This window comes from Trachemys scripta, chromosome 9 (assembly GCF_013100865.1).
Source record: "Trachemys scripta elegans isolate TJP31775 chromosome 9, CAS_Tse_1.0, whole genome shotgun sequence".
Taxonomy (NCBI): Eukaryota; Metazoa; Chordata; order Testudines; family Emydidae; genus Trachemys; species Trachemys scripta.
Window position 1 is genome coordinate 4761874 of NC_048306.1, and position 26164 is coordinate 4788037.

The following is a 26164-nucleotide window of genomic DNA, read 5'->3' on the forward strand; positions in this document are numbered from 1 at the left end:
TTTCAGGATCTGTTACGGAAGGTTGTCTGTTTTCAGAAGACATTAATTCCTAGTATCATGGTCAGAAATACAGTCAAGGTCCTGAATTTAAAATATCTGATCTGTCAAGCAAAATACCCATAGGGGTTAGTCATTAAGAGCATTGAGCCTCCCTCTATGGCCCTTTAAGATCATTAAAGTGTTCTACCCATTTCAAAAGACAGCAACCTATATTTTTAATAAGACAAAGGGAAAGGCATCCAGAATATTGATTCAAATTGCATAGTCTGTATTCAGAATTTGGTGTTTACCTTGACAAGAGGTGGCCACATTAAGCTCGTCTTTTTGCTTTTTAACTTTGTTCAGACTGATTTGGAATCTCCTGCCTGACCAAGTGAACAATATCTTTTGTTATTTCCGACTAGCTTAGTAAGTTGTAAATAGCAGGGGGAGGGGATTTTTTTTTTTTAACAAGTACAAGTTGATATGGATGGAAAGGTTAAAGGAGAAGAGTTCTTGTTAAAATCAGGTATGAACTTATCCAAGAAAGAAGTGAGACACACCTTCAAAAATAAACCCTGCTAATGAGAGTCTTGTAGACTAATGGTAAAGTAGGAAAAATCCAGTTCAACCAGGCATCCAAAATACACATGCCTCAGCTGTGTCATGAACTGAGTGCAACTCTAGGACAACCAGCTAGATAAATGCCGGAGTGTTTAGAGAAATAAAAGGCAGTGCTTATCTGAAAGCCCAGTCTGCTTGATGTCAGCCATGAAAATCCCCCAGTGGGGGGAAAATATGTGGGGAACAACTTAAGACTCTGTAAGAAGAATAAATAACGTTGCAGAGCACAGAAAGTAGATCCACAAGACAAATGTAACCCCAAGCTTCACACTGTGTATTTGACTGCTGAATGCCATTGGGACTGTTAGAAAGGTCATTCTAGGCTCCGGCCATTCATTACAAGTCGAGTACACGGCTCCAAAAGCGGCAGCTGCATCCTAGAGAAACCAATAATTTGTCTGCCTATGTAGACAGTGTCTCCGTGCAACATTATGATAGTCCCCAAAGAAAGGATCAGGATGTTGCCCGGGACTGCTAACCTATATAGGTAGTAAGGAATTGGGCTTCTGAAATCCACAAGTGCTTCCTCGGGTTTTTGTTTTGTTTTGTTTTGTTTTTTATAAAGCCCTTTGCTAGGTTGATGAACACTAAGGTTGCACTGTTAAAATGAAATGTGAAAGGTCTGCTAACTTTGCCACATTAAATACACACACCTTGAAACACGATACAATTTGGCCAGATTGTGTAAGTGTATAGCTTACTGTTGCTAAGGGAGTATACCAATGGGCTGTTCAGTGTTTTGGAGCCTATCATGTATCTTTTTGCATTCCCTGACGTTTTGCTTTAACGTGCACTCTCAGTGGTACATTAACTTTTTTACATCCTTTAGCACTTACAGTTTTTTTTCCCACCCAGGGGGACAAGCAAAAATAGTGCATCCTCTCTTCCGCCCTTCTCTGCACCCTCCTCAAGTCTTGATTCAAAAATGGCTGATGGGGACCACCTCCATACTTAATAAATAATTCCCTGGAAAGCTTCAGTGCAGAAGAGGACTCTCTTTCAAAGTTAGGAACAAGTGAAAATGCATGGAAACCAATTGGTACATTTAACTGTAGCATTTGCTACCAGCCAACGCAGTGGCAGCACCTTCAGGAAATGTGCTTTGTAAATAGACTGTCCTTGTCGTGAAGAGCCCGCCAGCCCACCTCTACTGAAGATGACACACCGAACGCCAAAGGAAGACCTGCAGATGGAAACAGCTGGGTAGGCAGGCTTTGTAAAAGGAGGGAGTTGATGGAAATGTTCAGCACACTGATCTAGAACAATGTTAATTCAAGGCCTGTAGGAAAGGACTTCATTCTAACTGAAATGGAGAAAGGCAGCATTCTTGTCCTACGACATTGGCCCTAGGGCCAGGGATAGAGGGAGTTTCAAACCTGGATCCACTCTACTGCCTTTTACAATTTCATTACCTCTGTCCTTCATTGCAGGGAAGGAAGGAAGGAAGGATGTGATATTCCAAACGTTTTCAGATTAGCAATGCAGCCTTGATAAAGGGCAAATGCAATTGGTAATGGAAACTACTCTTTCCATTAGACCGTTGCCCAACCATATCTCTGCTTTTTCCTTTTTCCCAGTCAAATGAGATCACTTGTTTCTATTTTTACCGTGAAACCTTCCACTGACAGCCTTTGTACTGATCTGCCTTCCCCTTCGTAGTAGGTACAACAGTGCTGCAACTCTTGTTTGGGTCTTCGGGTCAGGAAAAGCAGTTGTTGTTGTAAAGCGTTTTCCAGCTTAAAGTGCTCTAGCACATTTAAAATGTTCTTTCAAAATAAAACATACCAGCTAATTCTTGGACCTAAATGTGTGAATGTGACGCCTGCAGCAGTGGGTAGTTTGGAAAAGCAATGTATTCATGGCCCTGTTCATGCTACCTCGTGATAACCTTGTTTTGAGAAAATTTTCACACATGGCTAAGGCACAAGATGGTTGTAGTGCCCCATGCTTATCAGCCAGTTAAATAGTGATCTGTCTGCAATGGATAGGAAACCATACAGGCAGACTGTTGTGAAGCACAACGCTGTCCAAATCATGTGTAGTTTTTAATGTTGCTGCTGGTGCTGCTTTATCCATAAACTTATGGCTAAGCCTAATCGAGAGCAGCTTGGTCTAGGGATGATCTGAGAAGGGAGTGGGGAGAGCATGGAAAACATAGCAATCACATGTTTGACCCTCTCTTTAAAAACTACTGTGTGTTATCTTGGGCAAGTCACTTCACCGCTTGCTTGTCTGTGCCAGGAAATATTTGTAAAGTTCTCGCTGTTGCTACTACTGATTCCGTTCCAACAGCGATGGTAATGGCAGAAGCCCTAGTGAACAGACGAGGCTCTACGTGGCTGCTAGCATTTTAATTGTCATCTAACCTTGGTCATTGCAGGTCTGCTTAAAATCCCAGCATCCTCTGGCACCTTGCTAGTCCTCCCATAGCTAGAGCTGAAAGGTGGGAAGCTATTGCAAAATCAGAGAAATGTAGGGCGGGAAGGAACCTCAAGAGGTCAGCCAGTCCAGCTGCCTGTGCTGAGGCAGGACCGAGGACACCAGGACCATCACTGACAGATGTTTGTCCAAGCTGTTCCTAAAAACCTCCAATGCCGGGGATTTCATAACCTCCCTACATAACACATGCCAGTGTTTAACGATCCTTTTAGTTAGATTTTTTTCCCTAAAGTCTAATCTCAATCTTGTGCTGCAAACGGAGCCAATCACTATTTGTCCTACACTGAGCAGACATAGATAAGATTTGAAGACTTACGATGCCTCCATCAGTCTTCTTTTCTCTAGACTAAACATGCCTAATTCTTTCAACCTTCATAAATCAGGTTTTCCAAACCTCTTATTTTCATTGCTCTCCTCTAGACTGACTCTCTCTCTCTCTCTCTCTCTCTCTCCAATTTGTTCACATCTTTCTTAATGTGTGCTGCCCAAAATTGGACACACCACTCCAGCTCAGGCCTCGCCAGTGCCGAGTAGAGCAGAATGATTGCCTTCTGTGTCTTCCCTCGGACACTCCTGTTAATAGATGTGGCGTTTGTGTTTTGCACATCAGAGTCGATCACGAATATAAGCCACCACTAACCTCCAGATCCTCTTCTGCAGTACTGCTGCCTGGATAACTATTCCCCATTGTGTAGTTGTGCATTTGATTTTTCCTTAAGTGCATTACTTAGCACTTGTCTTTATTGAATTTCATCTTGTTAATTTCAGACCAATGCTCCAATTTATCAAGATCACTCTGGAGTCTAATCCTGTCTTCCAAAGTGCTTGCGACCACTCCCAGCATGATGGTGTCTGCAGATTTTATAAGCATACTCTCCATTCCATCATCCAAGCTGTTAATGAAATTGAATAGTATTAGACCCAACACAGACCCCTGAGAGACCACACTTGATATATCCTCCCCGTCTGACAGCGAACCATTGATGATTACTCATTGGGTACAGCCTTTCAATCAGTTGTGCAACCACCTTATAGTAATTGTATCTAGACCACATTTCCCTAGCTCACGTACAATGTTAAATGTAAAAGCATAAATAAGCCACAGTATTCCATACACCCCCTGTGGGCAAGATAAGTTTAGTGAGAGCACCTTAACTTTGACACTAAGCAGTCAAAACAAAACGAAAAACGTGCACTGGCCTAGTGCATGCAATCGTGTCTCCTCGAGCAGCTAGTCCCAGTGACTGCGCACCTTATTATCTCTGTTAAAGTTTTTTTTCTTTCCATGAATCAAGCAACAGAAGCCAGTGGCTTTGGTGTTGAAAGTCCCAGGTTTGACTGACATTGACAAACCCGAGTAAGGACTTCCCTCTCAACTCCAGGCCTACCCCCTTTATGCAGCTGAACCTGCATCAACTTACTGGAAAAGCCACTTACCCAGGGGAGGAGTTTCCTGGCACAGGCACCGCCGTACCAGCCTTATGCAAAGCGTTGCAGGTTTTGGTATGAGGGGTGTGCTAGGGTGAGCTCAGAGGCATAGGCACACGATGGCTGGACCAGAGACTGCACTGGCCCCCAGAATTCAAGGGCACAGAAGAGATGTAAAACCTCCCTCTTCTCCTTAAGCCATGTGGCACACAATCATACGTACGTTATTTGTATGTTTATGCACCTGAGATCACTCATGCAAGGTTACAGTTTTAACACGGGGACGTTTCAGAGTAGCAGCTTATTTTAGGGAAGGTTATTGAAACCATTTATCTGATTTCACCATCTACTTCCAGTGCTGTGTAGTCAAACTTACACAACTCGGCCACTCAGTAAAACCCAGAATTACAACAGCATCATAGGTAGTATTGCAAATGTGAATCGGACGTTTCCTACTGCAGGTACATATATTCACTGCAATGTAGCTATTTGCTAGTCAGGCTGCAGCCTAGTTTTTAGTGGGTATTGCCCCTTGAAGAGTTCCTTTTTGTTGACTAAATAAACCGCCCATGGTGTGCACCAAAAAATTGGTGCACAAAAGCTTTTTCCCCTGCTGAGATGAGCACTAGCTTTCTTACGGAGCCAATACAGGCTGCATCAGAACTAAAGCCAGTGGCCCAGATTCTGAACTTTTCATCTACAGGTGGAGATGCACCTTTATGCTTCCCATATTAAATACGTTCTTTAAAAAAAACAAAAAACACCACCTATTTAAAATGATGGCAACCTATGTAAAGGCCTTAACTTGCTATGCTGCATTATAGTCATTTCTATGAAACCAACATGCAAGCAATACGTTTGCTGCCAAGCGAAAACATCCACATGCGGAGAAGCGCATTGTTTGTCCCCATCTGTAAAATATTTGCCTAGCTCACAAGGGTATTGAAGCTTGATTGTCAAGTGCCAACTTTCTCTTGTGTGTGTTAGTCTGGGGTGTCTTTTGCTGTTTTCTCCCAGCTTTCTTGGAAATAGGTCCACTGTTGTGAGACAGCTGGGGGGAGAAGTGTTTCCAATTCAGACTGTGACCCATTTGCTCCATAGCTGCTGCCTTGGTGGTCATTAAACGCTGTACGGAGTGGGCTGGCGGGCTCAGATTTTCCATGCAGAGGGATTCTGTTGTGGAGCTGTCCAATTGACTTTACGCTGAGAGGGGATGTGGCTGCGGGGAGCTGCCTGTTGGAGGCTGGAGCTGGCTTTTGGTTAGATTTGTGAAAATACCTTTCCCCTCAGTAGTGGAGTGTGGTTTTTAATGTCTGAGGATAACAGTAAAGTTTGGGGTTCTTGCTTGTTTTTACATAGGTTCCAGGCTATGCTGAGTGTGATTATGTTGATCAGTATTCATTACATTGTCTAATTGCTGGCTGACTTGTGCCAAACTGCTAGTCTGTATATTGGAGTGTGTCAGGATGAAGAGATGTTTCAGGAACAGGGAAGTGTTTAAAAAACAATACTAAGATTAAAAGTGCTGAAAACATTCTGCTGCGTGAGTATTACAGTGCAGCTGCGCCATGGGAAATCAAATGGGTTCTTCACTAGCTATTTCCCAAGCTTTGTAACATATTAAATTCCTCAGTGCACAGTGGGCACCCTTAATTTTTTTTATTTAAGTGACCTGTCCAACTGCAGCCTGGCTCTCCAGATGCTTATGGAATAAGGGGGGGGAGGCAGTTTTCACTTTTCCACAGTCCATTCTTTTTGAAAGTAGTGCTTTATAGACAGTCTCATGGCACCCTGCGAGATGGGAAGGGACTTGCCCATAGTCATGTGGCAGAGCTTATCACAGAACGCAGAAGCCAGGACTCCGGCCTCTTCTCTAGCCACTGTTCTCTCCCTGCTTGTTCGTGGTGTCTTTCAAAGGCACAGGGACAGTCAGTTGTGCACTGTGATGCACGTTGGCAAGAGTTCATCCATAATGAGCCATATGTGCTTTCCCATTAGTGCAATGTTGAGCACCCTCAGCTGAGTACAATGCAACCAAGAGGATAAAACAGCAACGCGGGCAGCTGGGCAGGTAGATTGTCCAGTTCTGCTGTTGCATGACCCTTCCAAAAGGAGGTGGCAGGTCAGCGTTGGCCTCACAGCAGATGTGCTGCTGTTCGGCTGGTGCACCCAGGAAACTTACTCTGAAGTTAAGCTTGTCTGGTGAGCAGTAATGAAAATCTGTCCAGACTGGGTTGTTTTTCGCTTCTTGCACATTCGGATTATTCCTAGCCTCGGAGCTGGCCTTAAGGGAGCACTCTGCGTTGCCAGGCAGGAAAATTGATACCACTGTAGCACCTCTTTCCTTGCTCATTGGGAGCAGTATTCACAATCATAGAATCTCAGGGTTGGAAGGGACCTCAGGAGGTCATCTAGTCCAACCCCCTGCTCAAAGCAGGACCAATCCCCAGACCGATTTTTGCCCCAGATCCCTAAGTGGCCCCCTCAAGGATTGAACTCACAAGCCTGGGTTTAGCATGCCAATGATCAAACCACTGAGCTATCCCTCCCCCCTGAAACTGGGAGGGGAACAAGCAAAGAGCAGGGAAGTGACTTGCCCCAGGTCACATACAAGGTTAGTGGCAGAGCTGAGATTAGAACCCAAGTCCCCTGATTCCCAGCCCACTGGTCTATCCACTGTACCATGCTGCCCTGAGAACATGTCTGTTTCCCCTTTCTGGTGTCTCAGCCAGTAAACTGACACCTTCTCTGTACTGTTTGTGGGGTTCTGCACAGTTGTAGCTTATGCTAATAGTCTTGCCGCTAACCCTGGCTTCACCTTCTCCTTACGCCAGTGCAGGTTTCAAACTGGGTTTTAGCTGCATCAGTGCAAGTCACTTTTGACACCAGAACACCCTGTCTACACTCAGGGTTTGCAGTAATGCAGTTAGTTACACCTCGTGTAGACCAGGACTGGGATGCAGAATGGCAGTCATTAGCTACAGAAAGGTGGGGAGGGTACAGAGAGAGGCAGGGAGCCCTAAAGGAATTTTAAAAACCTTCTGGGCATCTGCACTTTAGATGCATCTTGATTTTAAATCCACTTCTGGTCACCAGCCCCAGTCACTGCCCAAGCACACTTCATATTTCTCAGCCTTGGCAAATCTATTTTAAACACCACGTGAATTATATTTTGCTAGTTTGGGGGCTTTTTGGTCTGGCATTAAAACGTACAAATGTATAGTGGAAATCCTTGAGAAGCTGAAATCGATCTGCCTTAACCTTTTGTAAAAGCTCTTCCCCGGGATGGCGGTTTTAAATCGACAGGGATTTTGTAGAACGCCAATTCTGTTTCCGGTTTGTTCACTGACCTAGTGGCCGCAGCGTACCACTCAGACTAAACGCTCACTGCGTTCTCTGCACCCAGTCTGCTGCCCTAAAAGCAAGTCAGGGTACTTTGATCCCGCACACTAGCAGCAACGTTTGGGAGGTATTTGTTTGACATCCCGCTGGATGAGAGCTGGTGGGGAGTGTCTGGTTCGTTGCCAAGAAGGGCAAGTGGCTGGTGACCCATAAACACTGCGGCCTGGCTGTGCTTGTCTGAACTAACCAATTACTGCCCAGTCTCTAACCTCCCTTCAGGAGGATTGGATCCCTCTCCGTTCGAGGCCCTTGGATATGCCAGCATTCGTCTGGTTAGTGACCTCCACAGGGCAATGGAGAAGGGGCAGGACCTCATGCCAATATTACTTGGTCCACCAATAACTAGCCAAGTGCTTTCATGCCCTTTTGGAACCCGGGCAGGAACCAGAGGGCAGTGATTGGTGGACCTTTTCTCTTGGGGAATGTCCTAATGGATGGACACCGTCAGGCTCCAGCTTGTGTGCCCTCTTGTTTAGCATGTCTGAGCTGTGGAGGGAGAGTGAGGCATTCAGATGTTGGGATGCTGTATGGTAGGCATGAAAGGAGAATTCCTGTAACTTCAGAAAACTATGTAAAGTTCATGACCTATTGGTATTTATCCTTCCCATATATACCCCATTCGACTCGCCTTTCGCCTGCCTGGATGGGCAGTGAGAGCCAGAACCGCCAGGCAGTCTAAAAGGTGTGAATCGAGCGCTCATTTTAGAGAGCGGAGCCCCGTCAAATGCTGAGCCTGTTTGAAGAGGAGCTGAGACATTTGTAGAGATGGGCTGATTAACATACATACCGAACTGCTGCTCTTTCCAAAGGCGAGACGGACTGAAGTCACCAGCGGGCCTGGAGATTTGTAGCACAAGTGATTTTTATCTCCAACACAATAGTTAAGCATCCTCGTTAATTCTCCCTCCAACTGTTTCCACCAGTTATAGGGACTCCAGGGAACTGATCTTTGCCAGCAATTTTCCCTGCTGAAGGACCCTCCTGTTTCTAACCCTTTGAAAGCTGCAGTTGCCCTTCTATACCCCAGCTACGCTGTCACTGCTGGGGTTCAGATAGACTGAAAAAGGCAGTTAGGAAACTCCAGACCATGTGTTAAGCAACCATCTTAAAGTATCGCCAAGTTTTCCAGTACAGTCTTGTTTGACTTTTGATTAGAAACCCAGCCCTCTGCTAAACAGCTGATCTCCGCCTAACCCTTCCTGTTGTTGTTATACATAGTAGAATGCAGAGTTCTATGGTGCTAGCACAAAGCCGGGGCTGCAAGCACAATCCAAACCAAGTAACAGTTTGGAGGTAGGGTGAGCAGATGCCCTGCTACTGTCTTGGGAAGATCCCCTCTAGCTTTCCGACCAGCATATGCGAACCACCCAAGAAAAGCCTTTCCTCACAAGATCCATCCCAGAGCCAGTGCAAACTGGAGCAAGGCTCTGGGGGCTGGATTTTCCCATGTGGGGTCATGTACACCAGCACAAGGTGGGTGAACAGTTACTAGTCTGATCTGGTAGTACTCTACCTCCCACTTTGTACTGTAACGAAACTGTCCGAAGGGCGAGAGCCAATCAGGCTGCAGCGCATTAGTGCCATAGGGCTAGCGTGCAGAGCACATGAGCAGCAGAGCTCTGATCTCGGTTCCTCACTACTGAGTCTCTCTGAGTTAAGGAACTCCCAATAATAAGTCCAGCACCCACCTCCGCAGAGACTCAGCCCAGGCAGCAGCTCTGTCATGTGAGCTGAAAGGGAGCCTGCCTTTGGCAGAGGCACTGGGAGTTGTGCTTGGCTGGAATTTGCTCTGCACATTGCTTCATCGGTTGTTGTGTAAGCCTGGTAGTTACTGGAATTTTGAAATAGCCACAGAAACTCGAGTAACGCCCCTTTCATTGTCTGTCTGCACAGATTAAAAGGGGTGGCTCTCTGGCGTGGGGTCAGCTGGCAAGCCTCAGAAGTTGGCCCCATGTGGCCAATTTTGATATAGTAAGTCAAAAAGCCTGGCTAGGACTAATACTGTGTTTCAACCTGGCCCCAGGTAAAATATCCAAACGCTGAGTCTTTACTAGGCGGGTTTGTCGTGGACATTTCCAGCTCCATTTCAGACCCACCTTTGAATCAGAGCTGTCGAGCCGGGTGGGCTATTTGGAGATTGCTGGCACCATAGCGTGAACTGTAGTTACGATTATGCTGCTATGTTTAAAAAGTGAGTAACTGTATAAAATAAACCCTCTTGTCCTGTTAAGGTCTGGGGACGGACATCTCAGAGGATGCTGAGATGTGGGGAGTTGTCCTTTCCCCATGCTTTTAAAGTTGTTCTGATAAATCACCCAGGATGACAGCAGTTGTTTGAGAGGCTTCAGTGTGAACTGCAAGGCAAAGTAAGGTAACTTGTGCCCTCAGGGCTGCGTCGTAATGCAGGGAGCAGGTACAGGTTTTCCGCTTGTTTTAACATTCAAAATATCTCACTCCCTTTCCCTACACTCCTTTGGGATCACTAGAGGCACTGACTAGTGATGACAAGGCCGCTGTAACCCAAGCGGCAGCTCTCCCTGCCCCTTTGATGCTGCCTCCTAGGGTGCCTGTAGTCCAGCAATGGTGAAGCTGCACTAGGTTGGCAGGGCTCAGGCATTCTTAGCTGCTGTTTTCTGAGACTGAACTGCCCCTGAATGGATTCCAACCACCAAAAAGGGCAAACAAATTCTCTGCAGGGTGGAAGCCCTGAGAGACTAAACCCCGGGAGAATGTTGAGGTCCATGGCTAAAGTACTAGTTCAGAGGCATGGGTTGTAGGGTTCTTCCCTCATCGAGCTGGAGAAGAGGCAGTGAAGTGAATACTGGAACGGGTTGAATTTGAATGACCCTTCCACCAGGCACAAGGAGGTAAAAATTAAACAATGCAGGAGCACTTCAGCTTGAGAAGTCATTTGTGTCACCTGCTTACAAGTAAATAGTCACCAAAGATTTGACACTGAATTAGTAAGAGTCTAACACCCATCTCCCAGAGATCTAAACACTGCTCTGGGAAAATGGATTACAGCTGGGGGGGGGGGGGGGAAAGCACATACCAAGTACTAAAAATAAAGCCACACCAATTAAGGATTGTCTTTTGTTTTCCTGCACTAAAGAGATGTTTCCAGCTCTGTTACACTACAAACTCCTCCAGAGACTGTAATCGGTCTCAGTTATGACTACCAGAGCTGGAACCAAAAGACGAGTGTAATGAGTGGCTATTTTAGAGACATGTAAGCGTTCAGGCCTATTTGACCAATCTTTGAGAAAAGACACTTCTACCAGCTGTGGTCCATAGAAGAACCAATCCACCATAACAACCTGTACCAGAGGAGTGGGGGTATGAACTGGGAATGTTTTTTCACAGAAACTATTGCCCATGTCCCATTGTTATTTGAAGGAACAGTTGATTGACAGCAGCACTTTTTTTTTTAATCCAAGATAAATGTGGACCTACATTAAACAGTGAGGAGAGGGAAAGAGAACGCAGCAACACAGATGCTAATCTGGATTCAAATTGCAACCAAAAGAATAGAAATGCTCGTTAGTGGCCCGTCTTTAAGGGATTAATCTTTTGCAGTATTGAATAAAGCATGCTGCTTGAGCAGAAATATGCCATGTACACTAGCCAAGTAGATACAAAGAGTAAAGGCACTGGAAGTATTTGGATGAGCTAGGGAACTATTTCTCCATTTGGCTCACTCAAAGCTTTTGATGGTGCAACATATTTTTGCTTCCTTGCCACTTTTTGAGAACAGAAAACGGTCTATAGCAACTTACGTATGAATGCCCCAGGGATAAATGCAACATAGCTGGTTTCCAGAGCAAATCCGCAATAGTGCAGTGCCCCCTCTTATGAATACTGTACTAAGGAGTGTGTTTGTACCTAAGGTGCTGAATGCAGATAGGGGATTTAATAGAGTGAAGGGAGTATAGTAAACGAAGATGAAGAGTGATGGTTCTATTGCAACCATGTTTAAAACTGTAGTTAAGCAAATTGAAATATTTTTCTTTGCTAATTTTACAGCATCCAAATACTATTGAATGTGATGAGCTAGATGTGGCTACACAGTTATGACCAGTGTTTATTTCTGGCCTTAGGAAGCAGGGGTGGGACTTTCCTCAACAACTCAGACACCAAGGAGACAAGATCTTGGGTGTACCTGCCTTTCAATGAGATTGCTCATCATTTAAATATAGTATTAACTCACATGTGAAGAGACTTTACTCAGAGTAAATATATATGACTCAGGCTGTTGAGATATAGACTAGGAATGTTGAAGGCAGCCAGATAATGCAGGCCAAGGATTTAGTGATCCTAAAAGCTTGTTTAGCCACCAGGACATTGTGGTGGTCTGATTCCCTTTTTATGTATCTGACACAGTAATGGACAAGTGGTATGTAAGAACTTCATTGCAAAGATGCTACAGCCAAAGTAAGGTTATTAATTTCTTTAGAACTACGAGAGGGACAATTTCTTGATACCCTCACTGACCTTGCTCTGACAAGTTACAGGACAATTGGGAGAAAAATCACCACCAAAAGCTTTGTAAGGATATCTGTTCTTTATTGGACATTGCAAGATAAGAAAAAAATAATTTGTACAGCTTTGTGATATAACCATTGTTGCTAAAGAGTAAGGCTACTCCTCATGTGGTTAACAGGCCTGATGTAGCCACCAAGGTGCTTCGCAGCTCTCAAACTATGCAACATGGAGAGCTTGAGAAACAAACATTTGCTCCGAGCAGGACTCCAGACTTCACGTTGTAGTGCATTTTGCACTGAGTGGGCCTTCCAGTAGCATGAACATAGCCTCCCTAGATATGAACAGGTGAGCAGCCCTGCTCTACAAGACATTATGCAAATGGTACACTGCCAAACACAATTGAAATATCAGTCTGCTAGGCTGGTTACAGGGCTCTTGCTGTCTTTCTTCCTCTTCTTCTGTCATTAATCCAATGGCATGAGAACCTCACTCTATCTCCCATCCCACTGTTGCTCCTCCAGAGCTAGCAAGAGTCACGATGGCTTAGGCATCAGTCTACATCCATTTCCTCCACATACCCTGCCAAGGCACAAAGCAATCCTCTCCTTGTACACCAGCGCTGTACTTGACAATGGAAGTTTTAAGTTAAACAGGGCAACATGAGGCCTTTAGTGGTAGCAGCTATCGGTTAATCAAGTTTATTTGTGACTCCCAGGGAAGGAGAGACAATACACCTTAGGAAATAGCTCAGTGGATTGGAGATTAATGTTTAAATGACCAGAATACTCTTCCCAATATTTAACCAACCCAACGTGAAAATCATAACTACTCAGAGCAACCATCCATACTGCTGCTCTCACCCCTGGGGTCCCGGGCAATAGGATGGGCCAGCAGAAGGTGCTCAGTTTTCCATGGTGTTTTCCTACACTTTTTGCCTTTGAACTTTCAGATTGCTGGGTTGAATAAAATAGTTTTTTAAAAATAAAAATATTGTAGGGTAAAAAGGCTGACTTGTATGCTGAGGTGAGAGATCTTCAAGGGGAAATATACAGAACTCTAGGTGGACCCGTAAAGCATCTCACACAATGCAAAGGGTCTTAGCTATGTCATGGAAGCAGAAGAGAAGCTTTCAGTTACCAACGGGAAATGCCAGAGCTGGACAAAGTTTAACAGTAAAAACAACCTTTAAAAACAAAATTAGAAAACAGAACCGGTTAAAGGCTGTCATGTTTTAAGAACGCATGCCCTCAAAACAGTTCTCTTAAGTCAGCTAATGGCTCAGAGGTAACAGTTTCGTTAGCTTAATTTGATGCTTCGGGGCTAGTGCCAGGTATAGTTATACTATGCCCACTTAACCCTCTTTCCTGTGCTAATCCCTATAGCACCTTATTATTGGAAAACACATACAACGCGTTAAAATGGATATTTGTCTTAATACTTATGAAAACTGCTTCTCAGAATGCATGAAAGAAACTAGTTTCTGGTGCCATTTATGGTACTGAAACACTACTCAGCCATTTCATGAATGTTCCTGTATACATAAGCAAAGAGCAATACACATACAGTGAATAAACAAGCTGAACATATTAGATCATCCACAAAGAAGCAAGCCGTCTCTTCCATACATATACCAGATGTAGAGTCCCAGATAATTTTGGGAGGAGGAGAAAATCTACTTTTAAACAGGAGGATAACTAGAAACCAATAATTTGATAACGAAGAGTTAAAAAACCTGTCAGACATAACCACTTTTTTCTAGCATTGTAAGAATGAAAGCATTCTTTTGAGTTTCACAAACATACACCAAAAGGTGCATTTTAGACATTCTAGGAACAGGAGACAGATAGCTTCCTCTCCTCTATCTTTTCATGCTGCAGTGCACCCATGGTTTCTGAAGGAATTCCATAAAGGGTAATGCCAGCAAACCAAGAAAATAAATAGCACTAAAGCATTCCCTCTTTTTAAACAATATTCATTGCAATAAAAACTTATTGGCCTTTTTTTAAGGATAGGAATAGTTTTAAATGAAAAAATCAACCGCAACATTGTTTAATATATGAAAGTTCAAAGATGTTTCACAGCATAATTGTAGCAATAATTTACACTCCATTGCCAAGTCAATTCAGTCATTTTCATTAACAGTGTACAAAGAAGGTCCTTAGTTATATATATATTTTATAAAGTCTGGAAGATCAATATAAATACTGCTCCAGAAATTAAAAAAAGTGTTTACACCCCCAACTCCAATATTACATCTCAGTGTCCTGTTCTATTATCATCTGTAAAAATCTTAACGGCGCAGAGGTTCAAGTTTTCGTAACTTCAGTGATGCGCTGGATGACAAAGCATCTTGGTTTGAAGAAGAATTCACTATATCTGGAGACTGGAACAATACTCTACCACGATGATTAAATACGTAAAAAGATGGATGGTTCCTTAATGTGTCAAATGTCCTTAAAATAAACATGAAAAATGAAATTAATGTGGCTTTAGAATGATCATCTGATGAAAGTCACTCTTGGAAACACCAGATTTTTACAAACAGACAGAAAAATAAGTAAGTGCTGTTACCAAATGGCAGAGGTGCCAAGCCTCTAGATCTTACGCAAATTCCCTATGCCATAACACAAACGTTAAGAATTTTAAAGACAAGATGGTAGTGTTACAGAGATATAGATATGCATACAGAAAACACCCACATCATTAATAAACTTTACTCTCCCTTCTATAGTTTCCTTATGTACAAGTGTTAATAACTACCCACAAAATATCACCCAAATTCCTCCTCCCTTTGACTTTGCCTCAGCCAAAATCCATACTCATGCCTCAGTGCTAATAATGCTGAGCGCCCTTAATTCTCACACACTTCTTAGCACTTCACATTCAGACCCCCTTATACTGCCTCTTTCATGGATTTACTTAAGTCCCATATTATTCAGACTACTCTCTATAGGAGCAGCTTTTCTGCCCATCTGACTTCCTATCCACCTCAAAATTCAATTCAAAACCCTTCACAGATTTATACAATTCAATTCAGCATTTCTATAGCATTTAACTAATTCATCATCAGCACCTTTAGGAGGGGGGTACGTGTTATCCCTATTTACTGATGTGAAAACTCACGCAGAGATGGTTGGAGATAAGAGCTTCTGCCTCCCAGTCCCCTGCTGAGACCACTGGACAGGAGTAGTTCTGTAACCTCATATCTCCGTTCCTCACCTGCTCACTCCACTACTCCAACTCTGAGGTGGCCCAGAGGAAGGAGCCAAGGAGGGGCAGAAAGTGTCCCAGTCACTGCTGTAGCCTCATCCTATCTAGAACACTACATCCCACAGCCAGACATTGTGTGGTGGCTTCCTGGCTCTGCCTGTCCTTCCCAACATCACACTTACAGCAGGTTGGCAAGAAGGCATGAGCTAAAAAGGAGAACATTTCTGGGGCTGCTATTTCACAGGACATGCTGAGTTTATTTATAAAGCAACAGGAAAAAGTGTGTTAACGAACAGAAAGAACCCCAACATACTTATTTTTTAGTTCTGAAGTGGCATCCATGTCTTTAAATTCTCCTGCAATATGTACTATTCCATAACACGTAACTGCAAAGGCCAACAGTGTCTGAAGAACTATCTGCAACAGAGAGAGATACAATACACCACACAGAGGTTGCTAAACAATATAAGAGAACCCTTGTACAAAATTCTCATCTTTTATTCTCTGTTTTGCTCACAGTTGTCTTACACAATAAGCACTTACACATTTTTCAACCAGAGATCTAGGAAACTGGGCAAATAATTTTATCCCCATTTTAGTGAGGGGAGGAAATTGAGGCACAAGGATTAAGTAGCTACCCAAGGTAGCACTGCAAGTCAATAGCGGAAGCAGGAACAGATGGGGGATTTCCTGGCACCCACCCTGTACCCTCTGAACTAGATCAAGCTGCCTGGCAGAGTTCTTCAGGCAGATTCTGTATTCCTCACAGCAGTCAGAATCACTGTTCTGTGCACTCAAATTACTGCTTTAACAGGAAGAATCTAGTACTCAGACAAATTATGTAACCTCCATAACACTGTCAACAAGGATGACAACTGGGCATGACCTCTGAAGTCCACTTCTGCACGTCATTTTCTTATTGGTCAATCAGGAAAGTAAGATACAATTAAAATCAGAAATAAGAAAATTGAAGTAAATGAAACAGGTTGTGCTGGGATAACAGCAGCACACAATAGTATTGAATAAACAAATGTCAGCCAACAAAAGCCAGAGGGAGACAGATGTTTATGCTGCAGAGTATAAGAGACTTATGCAAGGATTTTCCAAGTTCCAGCGACAGAAGCCATGGAATTCCTGGAGGAGACGTTTCACCAACAGTTCTAAAGAAGCAGAAGGAAGTCAGAGCTAATTCTGATTTTCAAACGCTCTTTGTAAGAGCTGTAACACATTACTGGACATTAGGACTGGTATGTGAAACATTCTCAGGCAGAATGAGAATGTGAAAGATTTAATGATTAATATTCAGTTATTCAAATTAAAAAAAAAAAGAACAGGAACGAAAGCAAGAGACCAAACTATATTATTAGTCTTAAATCTTCCAAACACAATGAAAATGTATAACTTACATCTATTGGTAATGTTTCATCTTCCTTTTCTGTTAATCTCATATAGGAACGATCTATAAAGTAAAGACATACTGGTAAGTTAATTTTTTTTGTAATAAGGCAAATCAATATAAATTCCAGGAGTGTTTGGGTTTCTATGTATTATGCCATGGACTATTAACTCCCAGTAACACTGCCATTTTTAATCTTGTTTCCACATTTGCTTCCTCAGACAGCATATCTGATCTTCCAAAGCTGCCTTGATAAATAATTTCAGCAATAATTTAATCTTTCTGCATGAGCGCGAAAGAAGAGGGCTGATGATGGGGCACGCATATGCAGGAAGAATTCTCTATGAACGCCAGATATTGCTACTCAAACTGTAGTGCAGCCAGCACTCTCACAAAGCGACTTCAGCAGAAGGAATTAGATGTTCTATTTTATTGCAATATATATAGCCACTGTTCCCTACTGAACTTATCTAAATTGGTCATCATTACTAGTAAACCGAAGAGCATGTTTCTGCACAAGACAATCTTCAATTGCTTTACTACTTCAGCGTCAGACTACTACATTTAATAAATGATTCCTTCTTGTATACCCTTAGGGCATTGTATACAATATCTACATGGAATACCATTGCACATGAAGCACAAATCTCTTACAGAATTCTTCAAAAATGGGTACACTTTCCAGATGGGTTGGCTATAACCCATGGAGGTACTAGAACTGTGTGTAAAGAAGGATCGTTGAGGAATTATTTGTAAATGTTATACTTACTAGCCTAATTCTACTGACATCCACTAAGTCACAAGAGGTAGAAATTTAGCTCATTACTGTTAATTATTTTTCATTCTATTCAGAGGTATGTGTAGTGTGGAATTTTAAAAGCACATTTTGCATTAACTTAATCTGTCATAACATTCAGATAACTCTGGGTTCTAAAAGATACACCTTTTTCTGAATTATAAACATCATCCTAACTGGTTTACTCCATCTTAGTCACTGGGAGATGCACCCACTTACACGAAGGCTGAATTTGATCCACTGTGCGCTAAGAGTTGAAATAATGTGGCCATCTTCTCTAGCATCTTCAAATACTCTTGGCAAAATGGTTCTCTTGCCACGGATTGGAAACTGCAATGTAGCAGTTGCTGTGGTCAGACGCTGACTAGTACTCCAAATGCATTGCTATGCCAAGGAACTAATGCAGCACTGACAAATGGTAGCTTCAAGCTTTAATACCTCACAAACCATCAAGGTTAAATAGTGTTTGCTTCTAGCACGGGCATGTGGAAAGATACTCAACCTTTAAATCATATAATACTAGTTGTTGGCATGTTCCCCAATCTCCCCACCTCAATTCTGAGATGATTTAGCATCTGGCGTCTCAAAAACCCACTAGCATTGAAAAACAGTATTTTAAAGACATTGAAAACTTGGAATTACAAAGATAATCATAGATAGTAATCAGAAGTATGTAATATTCAGGTTTGTCATCTACCACAGCTAAAACCATTTTGATGGATCAGAATAAATGTTTTCAGGGAACAGTAATTTTTCCCAGCAAGGGTCCTGGATTAGTGATCAAAAAAAATTATTGGATCTCTGACTGCATAAGCAAGCATTTTTGGAGAAAGGATACTGTTTTGCTTTAAACATATTAATGATATCTATTAAACAAACGTAAAATGCCCGAAAAAGAGATTAGCTACATTCTACAAATTCTTTTCCTACACAGAATATATTAAAAATGGACTCTGAGCTGTAATCACAGCTTGGTGCTGTATTCCCCCCCCCCGCTTCTCCTTCCCTTACCCCAGCCCCCACTGCTGGAAATGCAAATGGCTTGAGGTCCAGTGACTCCTCAATAACAACGTGGCCCTCTATTGCCCTCCTGAACCTCTCTCCCCTTGATTAACTCCACCCCATCCCCGCATGTCATCCTGACGCCCACTATCACCCTGGTCCAGCTCCTGCATGCCAGATCTCGCCCCATCAGCTCGAGGCACTCAGATTTCATCCTCCCTCCAAGCCCCCCTCACACCCCTTGGTCCCCTCCAAGCCGCCCCCTGCTCCCTTCCCACCCCCTGCTCTCCCCACGAGCCGCCCCCACATCCCTGCTGCCCGCGCAGTGAGCGTGGGGGAGGAGGGCACCGGGACCGAGGGTGGCTATGGGGATACGACCCCCGCCCCGGGCAGCTGCCCCTCTCACCCACCCCGGCTCCTGGCCCGCGGCGCTCCCGGCCCGGGTGTCCGCGCGGGGCCCCGCTCACTCACGCTGCGCGGCGGAGAAGGCCGCGTGGGCCAAGGCGAAGAGTCCGATCCCCACCAGCCCCTTCCACAGCGAGGCGGCCGCCATTGTCCCCCACGGGCCACGGACACCCTCCCCTCCTCAGCCCGGGCGGCCACCGCCAGGGGCGCCCGCAACGCGACCGGCGCGCGGAGATGGCGTCACCACTGAGAGGGCCCAGAAGGCCGACCGTGATAGGAGGGACGGGCAGGGCCATAGGTCGAGAGGCGGGGCCAAGCGAGATACGCGGCGGGGGGCCAGGTCATAGGTCGAGAGGTGGGGCGCAGGGTCAGGTTGGCGCTGCTGCGCATGCGCAGTCTAGCCCGGGGCTGCTCCTGGCTGCGGCGCCTTGCAGGGCGCAGCCTCCCCTTAAAGCGGGGGCGGCCAGCGGGGCCCACCCCTGGGGGCAGCGTCCGGGACCTCCCCTGCGTCGCCCCCATAGGGCCTCGGCCCCCCAGCTCTGCCCGCCCGGCCCCGCTGCGGAGTGGGGGATGCGTCCCCGGCAGCCCCTGGCCGGGAGCCGCTTCTCCCCTGCCTCCCAAGCAGCGCGGCCCGGCTGTCAGCCCGCGGGCGGGGGCGGGGCAGCAGCCCCAGAGCTGCCTCCCCCCGCAGGGTGCCCCGGCCCGGGACGGATCGCTGCGGGGTTGGGGGCGAGACGAGAGTTGGGTCCCCGAGTCCTGGGCGCCTCCGCAGACCAGTGTGCTGGACGGGGGGGTTGTGACACAGGCACTAGGGATAACCCCCCACCAAAGTGACTTCACATCTGGCTCGGAACCGCTTCTGAACCTGGAGGTGGCAGGCAGAAGTTGCTACTTAAGGGCCGGCAACCTGAGGGCTGGTTGTGTTTTAAGCTGCTGTTTGCCTGAAAGGCATGGAGGCAGCCATATGGGAGGTAATGCCCAGGCAGGTACAATAGGCTTTTACCTCAACCCTACAGGATAGGAGGTTGCCCCACAAGCATTCATCTTCTACTCCCAATGCACGATCATCCCGCTAAGCCTCCCCACACCTTTATCCCAGTTTAATCACAGACACAATATGTTAATGTGTATTCATTTTTGAGCCTCCAGGTTTCTCCCACTTTCTATGCACAAACCAATGATTATTTGATAGCTTCTCTCTACTATCAGGGGGTAGCCGTGTTAGTCTGTATCCACAAAAACAACAAGGAGTCCGGTGGCACTTTAAAGACGAACAGATTTATTTGGGCATAAGCTTTTGTGGGTAAAAAACCCACTTTGTCTTTAAGGTGCCACTGGACTCCTTGTTGTCTTCTCTCTACTGTTTACTAAGAGGAGATGGTAGCACTTTGCCCTCCCTCATTATTTTTGTTCTGATATTAAACAAAAAACAGACAGTTATGGGGACCGGTAAAGGATTATGGAGATTTTGTGAACCAGAGGTTTAAGAAGATGGCTATGAGAGTGATGGGTTTGTGTTAAGAAATAGCCAGGCACTAAAAATGCCATCTCCTGTTTCCCTGACTTCTCTCATAATTCAGACTGTTTTACAAGAAATAATTCTGAGCACATCTTTTTTTAAAAAAACCCACACTTTTCAGAATTATAATTTCATCCTAATCAAATTTGAAATTAGTTATGAGAACTTCTTGGGGCTACCCTTTATCTCCCACTTGGATAAATGTATCATTGTAGGTACATGTCTGCTTTGTGGTCTCTGCATACGTAGGCCCATTAAATCAATGGGAGTTCTAGCAGTGCGGAGTGTAGGATTAGGTTTGTAGTCTTTTCTCAAGAAACACTAATTAGAGTATCTTGTCACTGAGGGGGTGAGGACAGAAGATCGTTAAATTTGTTCTCCCTCTTGTTTAAAAACCAACATATTGGAGCTAGGAAATGGATAGAATTTTGTTGATTCTAATGGTCTAACAAGATTTGCCCTATAGTAAAATGCAATGATTGCTTTTAATACCTTAAAGGTCAGTTAAATGAATATTTACAACAAAAATAATATTTAAACAAATAGGAATATATTATATATGTGATCTATGTGGCATACATGATGGTGTGGGAGAAAGGTTTTGTCAGCATGAGTTTCGGATGAGTGCATTACAAGGGGTGAAGTTATGAGCAAATGATGCAGAACAAAAAATGAGCTGATAAAATTATTCTGCACCATGTCATGCTCTACATGTCATGTATGTTCTAAAAACTACTTAAGGATTGTTTTAGAGTTTTTAATCATTTGAATGGGACTTTCTTGTATCCCTCCATCTATACAGCCTCAGGCTTTGTCTGCACTAGGAAATAGAACCATTTCAGCTGTCGGGGTAGCTATCCATTCCTACGGTTCAGTCAGTGGATGTCCCTGCAGATAGTGTGTAGCCAGATACCATTCTTTCTATTCTTACTTGATTAAATGGAATCTAGGAGATGTTGCAGTTGAGCATAAATTAGAGCTGCCCTGGGGCTGCTCTAATTTACTCTGAGAGCAGAGAGTGCCAGAATAAGGGGATCCACTTTTTCCTCCCTCTCCGTTCTTGTACTTTGTGGAACTTGGATGGGACAGCAATTTAAGGTTCCTGTTTCTAGCCCTGCAGGGCTCATTTTTAAGCTGTTACTAGTCCATAACTGGATCTCGCTCATGTTGGGCCTCTGGGATGGGGTAATTTTTGGGAAATCCACATTTGGGGAAGAAGGAGGAAACATTTATCTGGCAGATTAATTAAAAGAGAGCTGCTGAGGACAGAGTTTGGAGTGATGGAATAAGGAAATAGTTTAGCAGTCAGAGAGCATGTAAGGCAGGCAGAAATGTAAGAAAATACATTAATCACAGTTATAATTTATTATAACTTAATGTGAGATGTAGGTATGCATGGTTGTGTCTGTGTATTGAGCAACTGAAAGGAGACATTTTTTTCGCACCATCTGAAGTTTTTTAATTGGTTCATTTTTAGTTAATACTGTACCTGTTTAACTTCAGTTTCTAATGAATATTTGAGAGAAAGGATGGCTTTGTTAAGGATTCAGTACTCCAACCCCGTCACTTAAGAGACTAGAACTTACCTTTTTGAGAAACACCTGTCTCTCCCAAAATAGGGAGAAATGGACAGCCTGCTTATTTGTCACCTTTGACTTTCCAGCCTGTAGGACCAGTGCTGTTGAGGGTTATATCAGCATATATCCTATGCTCCAGGTACATAGCTCACACAAAACTACTGTTACGGGGGGAGAGAAATCACACTAACTGCACTGCATTAATGCCATTGTACACAAGTGTTTTAGATCCCACTGACTGACTGCCGTTGTGTTGGCTGGTGGAATCATCTTGAGTTTTGAAGCCGCAGAACTTATGAAATATTGTGGTGTTTTGGTGTACAGTGGAACCTCAGCGTTACAAACACCAGCATTAGGAACTGACCAGTCAACCACACACCTCACTTGGAACAGGAAGTAGGCAATCAGGCAGCAGTAGAGACCCCCAAAAGAACACAGAATGGTAGTGTGTTAAACATAAACTACTACAAAAATAAAGGGAAAGTGGCATTTTTCTTCTGCACAGTAAAGTTTCAAAGTTGTATTAAGTCAATGTTCAATTGTAAACTTTTGAAGGAGCCCTGTTTTGTTCAGAGATAGGAACAGTTCAGAATTAGGAACAGCCTCCATTCCCGAGGGGTTTGCAACTGACTGTTTTACCCGGTGGCAGGCTGATGTGCTGCTCTCCCATGCGAAGTATCAGGGGGTAGCCGTGTTAGTCTGTATCTACAAAAACAACAAGGAGTCAGTTAGTCTCTAAGGTGCCACACGTACTCCTGTTCTTTTTGCCGATACAGACTGACACGGCTGCTACTCTGAAAGGAGTCTGGTGGCACCTTAAAGACTAACAAATCTTTAAGACTATCAGCTCTGTTAGTCTTTAAGGTGCCACCAGCCTCCTTGTTCTCCGATGCGAGGCAAGTCTAGAAAAGTGGGGTGCCAAGGACAGGCGGTGGCTAGCTAGGAAACGGCGGGTGCTCTTTCTTCCTGGCCATGACTTAGCTACAGACAGTCCCACTCGGCAGGTGGGCTCCCGCGAGCCCTGGGAACACCTCCTCCGGCGTGCCCCGCCTGTGGGCCCCACCCAGGGCCCCTGACTCTGTCGCCTCGGGGGGCCCCTGTGCGCAGAGGGGGTCGGGGGAGCAGCAGGCCCCGGTGCACAGCCAGGCCCTGCGCCCCCTCACCCCACCCGGGCCTGCCCCGCCCCCCGCTGGCCCCGCCCCGGCGCCTGCGCCGAGCCCCGCTCGCTGCCCCGCTCGCCAGCCGGGCCCTGCGGACGGAGCCGGAGCCATGGCGCTGCGCGGCGGGGCTGAGCGCCGGCCCGGGCGGGGGCTGCTGCTGCTGCTGCTGGCGGCGGGGCTGGGCGCGGCGCGGGGGGAGGCCGCGGCCCGGCCCGTGGCGCTGGAGGAGGAGATCGTGTCCGAGAAGGCGGCGGAGGAGAGTCACCGGCAGGACAGCGCCAACCTCCTCATCTTCATCCTGCTGCTCACCCTCACCATCCTCACCATCTGGCTCTTCAAGCACCGCCGCGCGCGCTTCCTGCACGAGACCGGCCTGGCCATGATCTACGGTGAGGGGCGCCCGGCCCCGGCTGCTGCCTAGCAACCGGCCCGCAGCACCCACCCCCTGAGCTGCCATCTAGCCCCCACCCAGCAACCAGCCTCCCTCATCTAGCCCCCCCAATAACCAACCCCCAGCATCTACCCCCTGAGCTGCCATCTAGCCCCCCCAATAACCAACCCCCAGCTCCCACCCCCTGAGCTGCCATCCAGCCCCCCCCATCTAGCCCCCACCCAGCAACCAGCCCCCAGCCTCCCTCATCTAGCAACCAGCCCCCCCATCTAGCCCCCACCCAGCAACTAGCCCCCAGCCCCACTCATCTAGCCCCCCAATAACCAACCCCCAGTTCCCACCCCCTGAGCTGCCATCCAGCACCCCCATCTAGCAACTAGTCCCCACCCAGCAACCAGCCCCCAGCCCCGCTCATCTAGCCCCCCAATAACCAACCCCCAGCACCTACCCCCTGAGCTGCCATCTAGCCCCCCTCATCTAGCAACCAGCCCCCATCTAGCCCCCACCCAGTCCCCAGCCCCCCTCATCTAGCCCGCAACCAGCCCCCAGCACCCATCCCCAAGCTGTCACACGACTCTCAGCTGCCACCCAGTAACCAGTTGATAGCAGCCATCCTCCAGGCACACTTCCTGCATGAGGCCTGCCTGGCCATGTCTTCAGTGAGAGACTTCTCCCCCCTTCCCCCAGCCATCCAGACCCATCCACTGAACTGCCACACAACACCCAACACTTACCCACCCATCTGGCACCCACTGCTGGGGCATGTTGACTGCACAATAATGCTATTTCAGCTGTTATCAGATATGGAGCATGCATCTCGGTTGGCTGCTCCATCTCTTGCCCTGGGATTGCCAAAGAAATGCTTGTTTAGGTAGCCTGTTACCGGGCCTTCTCAAAATATGTCCCAAATATGGCTCGCTCTTCTTTCGTCCTGCTTGTATTGTTGTAGATAGTTTTGCTGTGCTAGGACCTCTTCATCACTTATTCTATCAATCCATTTTACTTTCAATATTCTATGTGAACACCTACATTGAAAGCTGTTCAATTTGTTGTTAAATGCCATTGAAAGGAAACCAGTTAACGAGTAGCCTTGCAGAATGATTACCCCATAACAAATGGATTGTCAAGAGGACACAATACAGTTAATCCCTTGTAAGTAACCAGAACGTAAATAATAGAAAGGCGGTCCTGTTCTGTGTGTGAGGTGATGTAGGAATTGACCTACATTGGGGGTTCAGAAATCCCAAATGCAGACAAATACTTGAAGTGGTGTTTTCAAAAGCACCTGAGGAATTCAGGAGCACAAATCCCATTGATTTAAGGATGGGTGCTTGGCAGTTTGAGGGACATGCTCCTAAATCTCTTGAGTCATTTTGGAAATCTGCCCCATAGTGTTTGTCTTTGAGCAGATGAAACTGTTCTAGTTCACCTGTTAAGAGCACTTACCATCCAGGTTGTAGTTCCAACAATGAAGCGATCAAGTGGGAAATAGGTATAATTATTTGAGGTGTGAGGTGGTCTGTATAGAAGCAGTTCTGTGCAGGAAAATATCCTTTGCAGCCCTTTATAATATAGTTGGATGGGTTCCAAAAAGGGTAATTTCTACAAAGATGTATAACATTCTCTGATCAGGTTATTTTTTTTTACTGGAGTGCTGCTCAGAACTGAACATTTCTAATCAATAACTGATTAGACTTTGTGATCTCTGCAAAGTATTAACTGTATTTTGGGGTTGTAATGGATAGGTAGGGTAAGGCCAGTGGGTTACAGGTGATTTAAACTGTGCCATTCCAAGCCTTGTCTAGATTAGGGTTAACTCATTTGTTCTTAACTCGAGTTTTATATCCCCATTAAAACTAATCTGATGGATTGCATCCATGCTCTATTCATACGCATGTATCTTGGATTTGTTCAGCCTCCTTGCATCTACATTTTCCCAGCATTCAACCATGTTAGATGCAGTGATTTGTGGCAAGCATCCCCGAGTTCCTGGATCCAGCTGATTTTGAAGGGCTTTGTGGTAGAGCTTGTCTGTTTATGTGGGGATTGTGCATGGAAAAGTCACTTGAATGAAAATTCCCACACTCCATCCTTTCACCAGTTCCAGAAATCCATGGGGCCAGAAGGCAGCACTCCATCTCTCTGTTGTCTGCTTGTTAGTTTCCTTCCCAGTGTGTTGCTTAGCTGTGTGTGAGCCTGGATTCCTGGGCTGAGCTATAGTGAGAGGTGATACCATACTGAGAATTGTCGTTAGCTGGAGGAAGTGAGTGATCTGAGGAAGGTGCTCTGTGTAGTTGCAGGTATTTCAGGACCTAGGAGCTGACTGACGCAGTGGAGAGAGGGGAGATGGGCAG

General features: G+C 45.5%; 1 protein-coding gene across 1 annotated transcript; it reads right to left on the reverse strand.

Moving 5' to 3' along the window:
- Positions 1–12414: 12414 nt before the first annotated feature.
- MMGT1 (membrane magnesium transporter 1) lies at positions 12415–19396 on the reverse strand. The gene is made up of 4 exons (XM_034781908.1): positions 19230–19396; positions 16971–17023; positions 15878–15981; positions 12415–14807 (listed from the first exon to the last, which is right to left on the reverse strand). The coding sequence occupies exons 1-4, from the start codon at positions 19309–19311 to the stop codon at positions 14645–14647; spliced, it is 402 nt and encodes a 133-aa protein (XP_034637799.1). The 5' UTR covers positions 19312–19396; the 3' UTR covers positions 12415–14644.
- Between the last annotated feature and the right edge of the window lie 6768 nt (positions 19397–26164).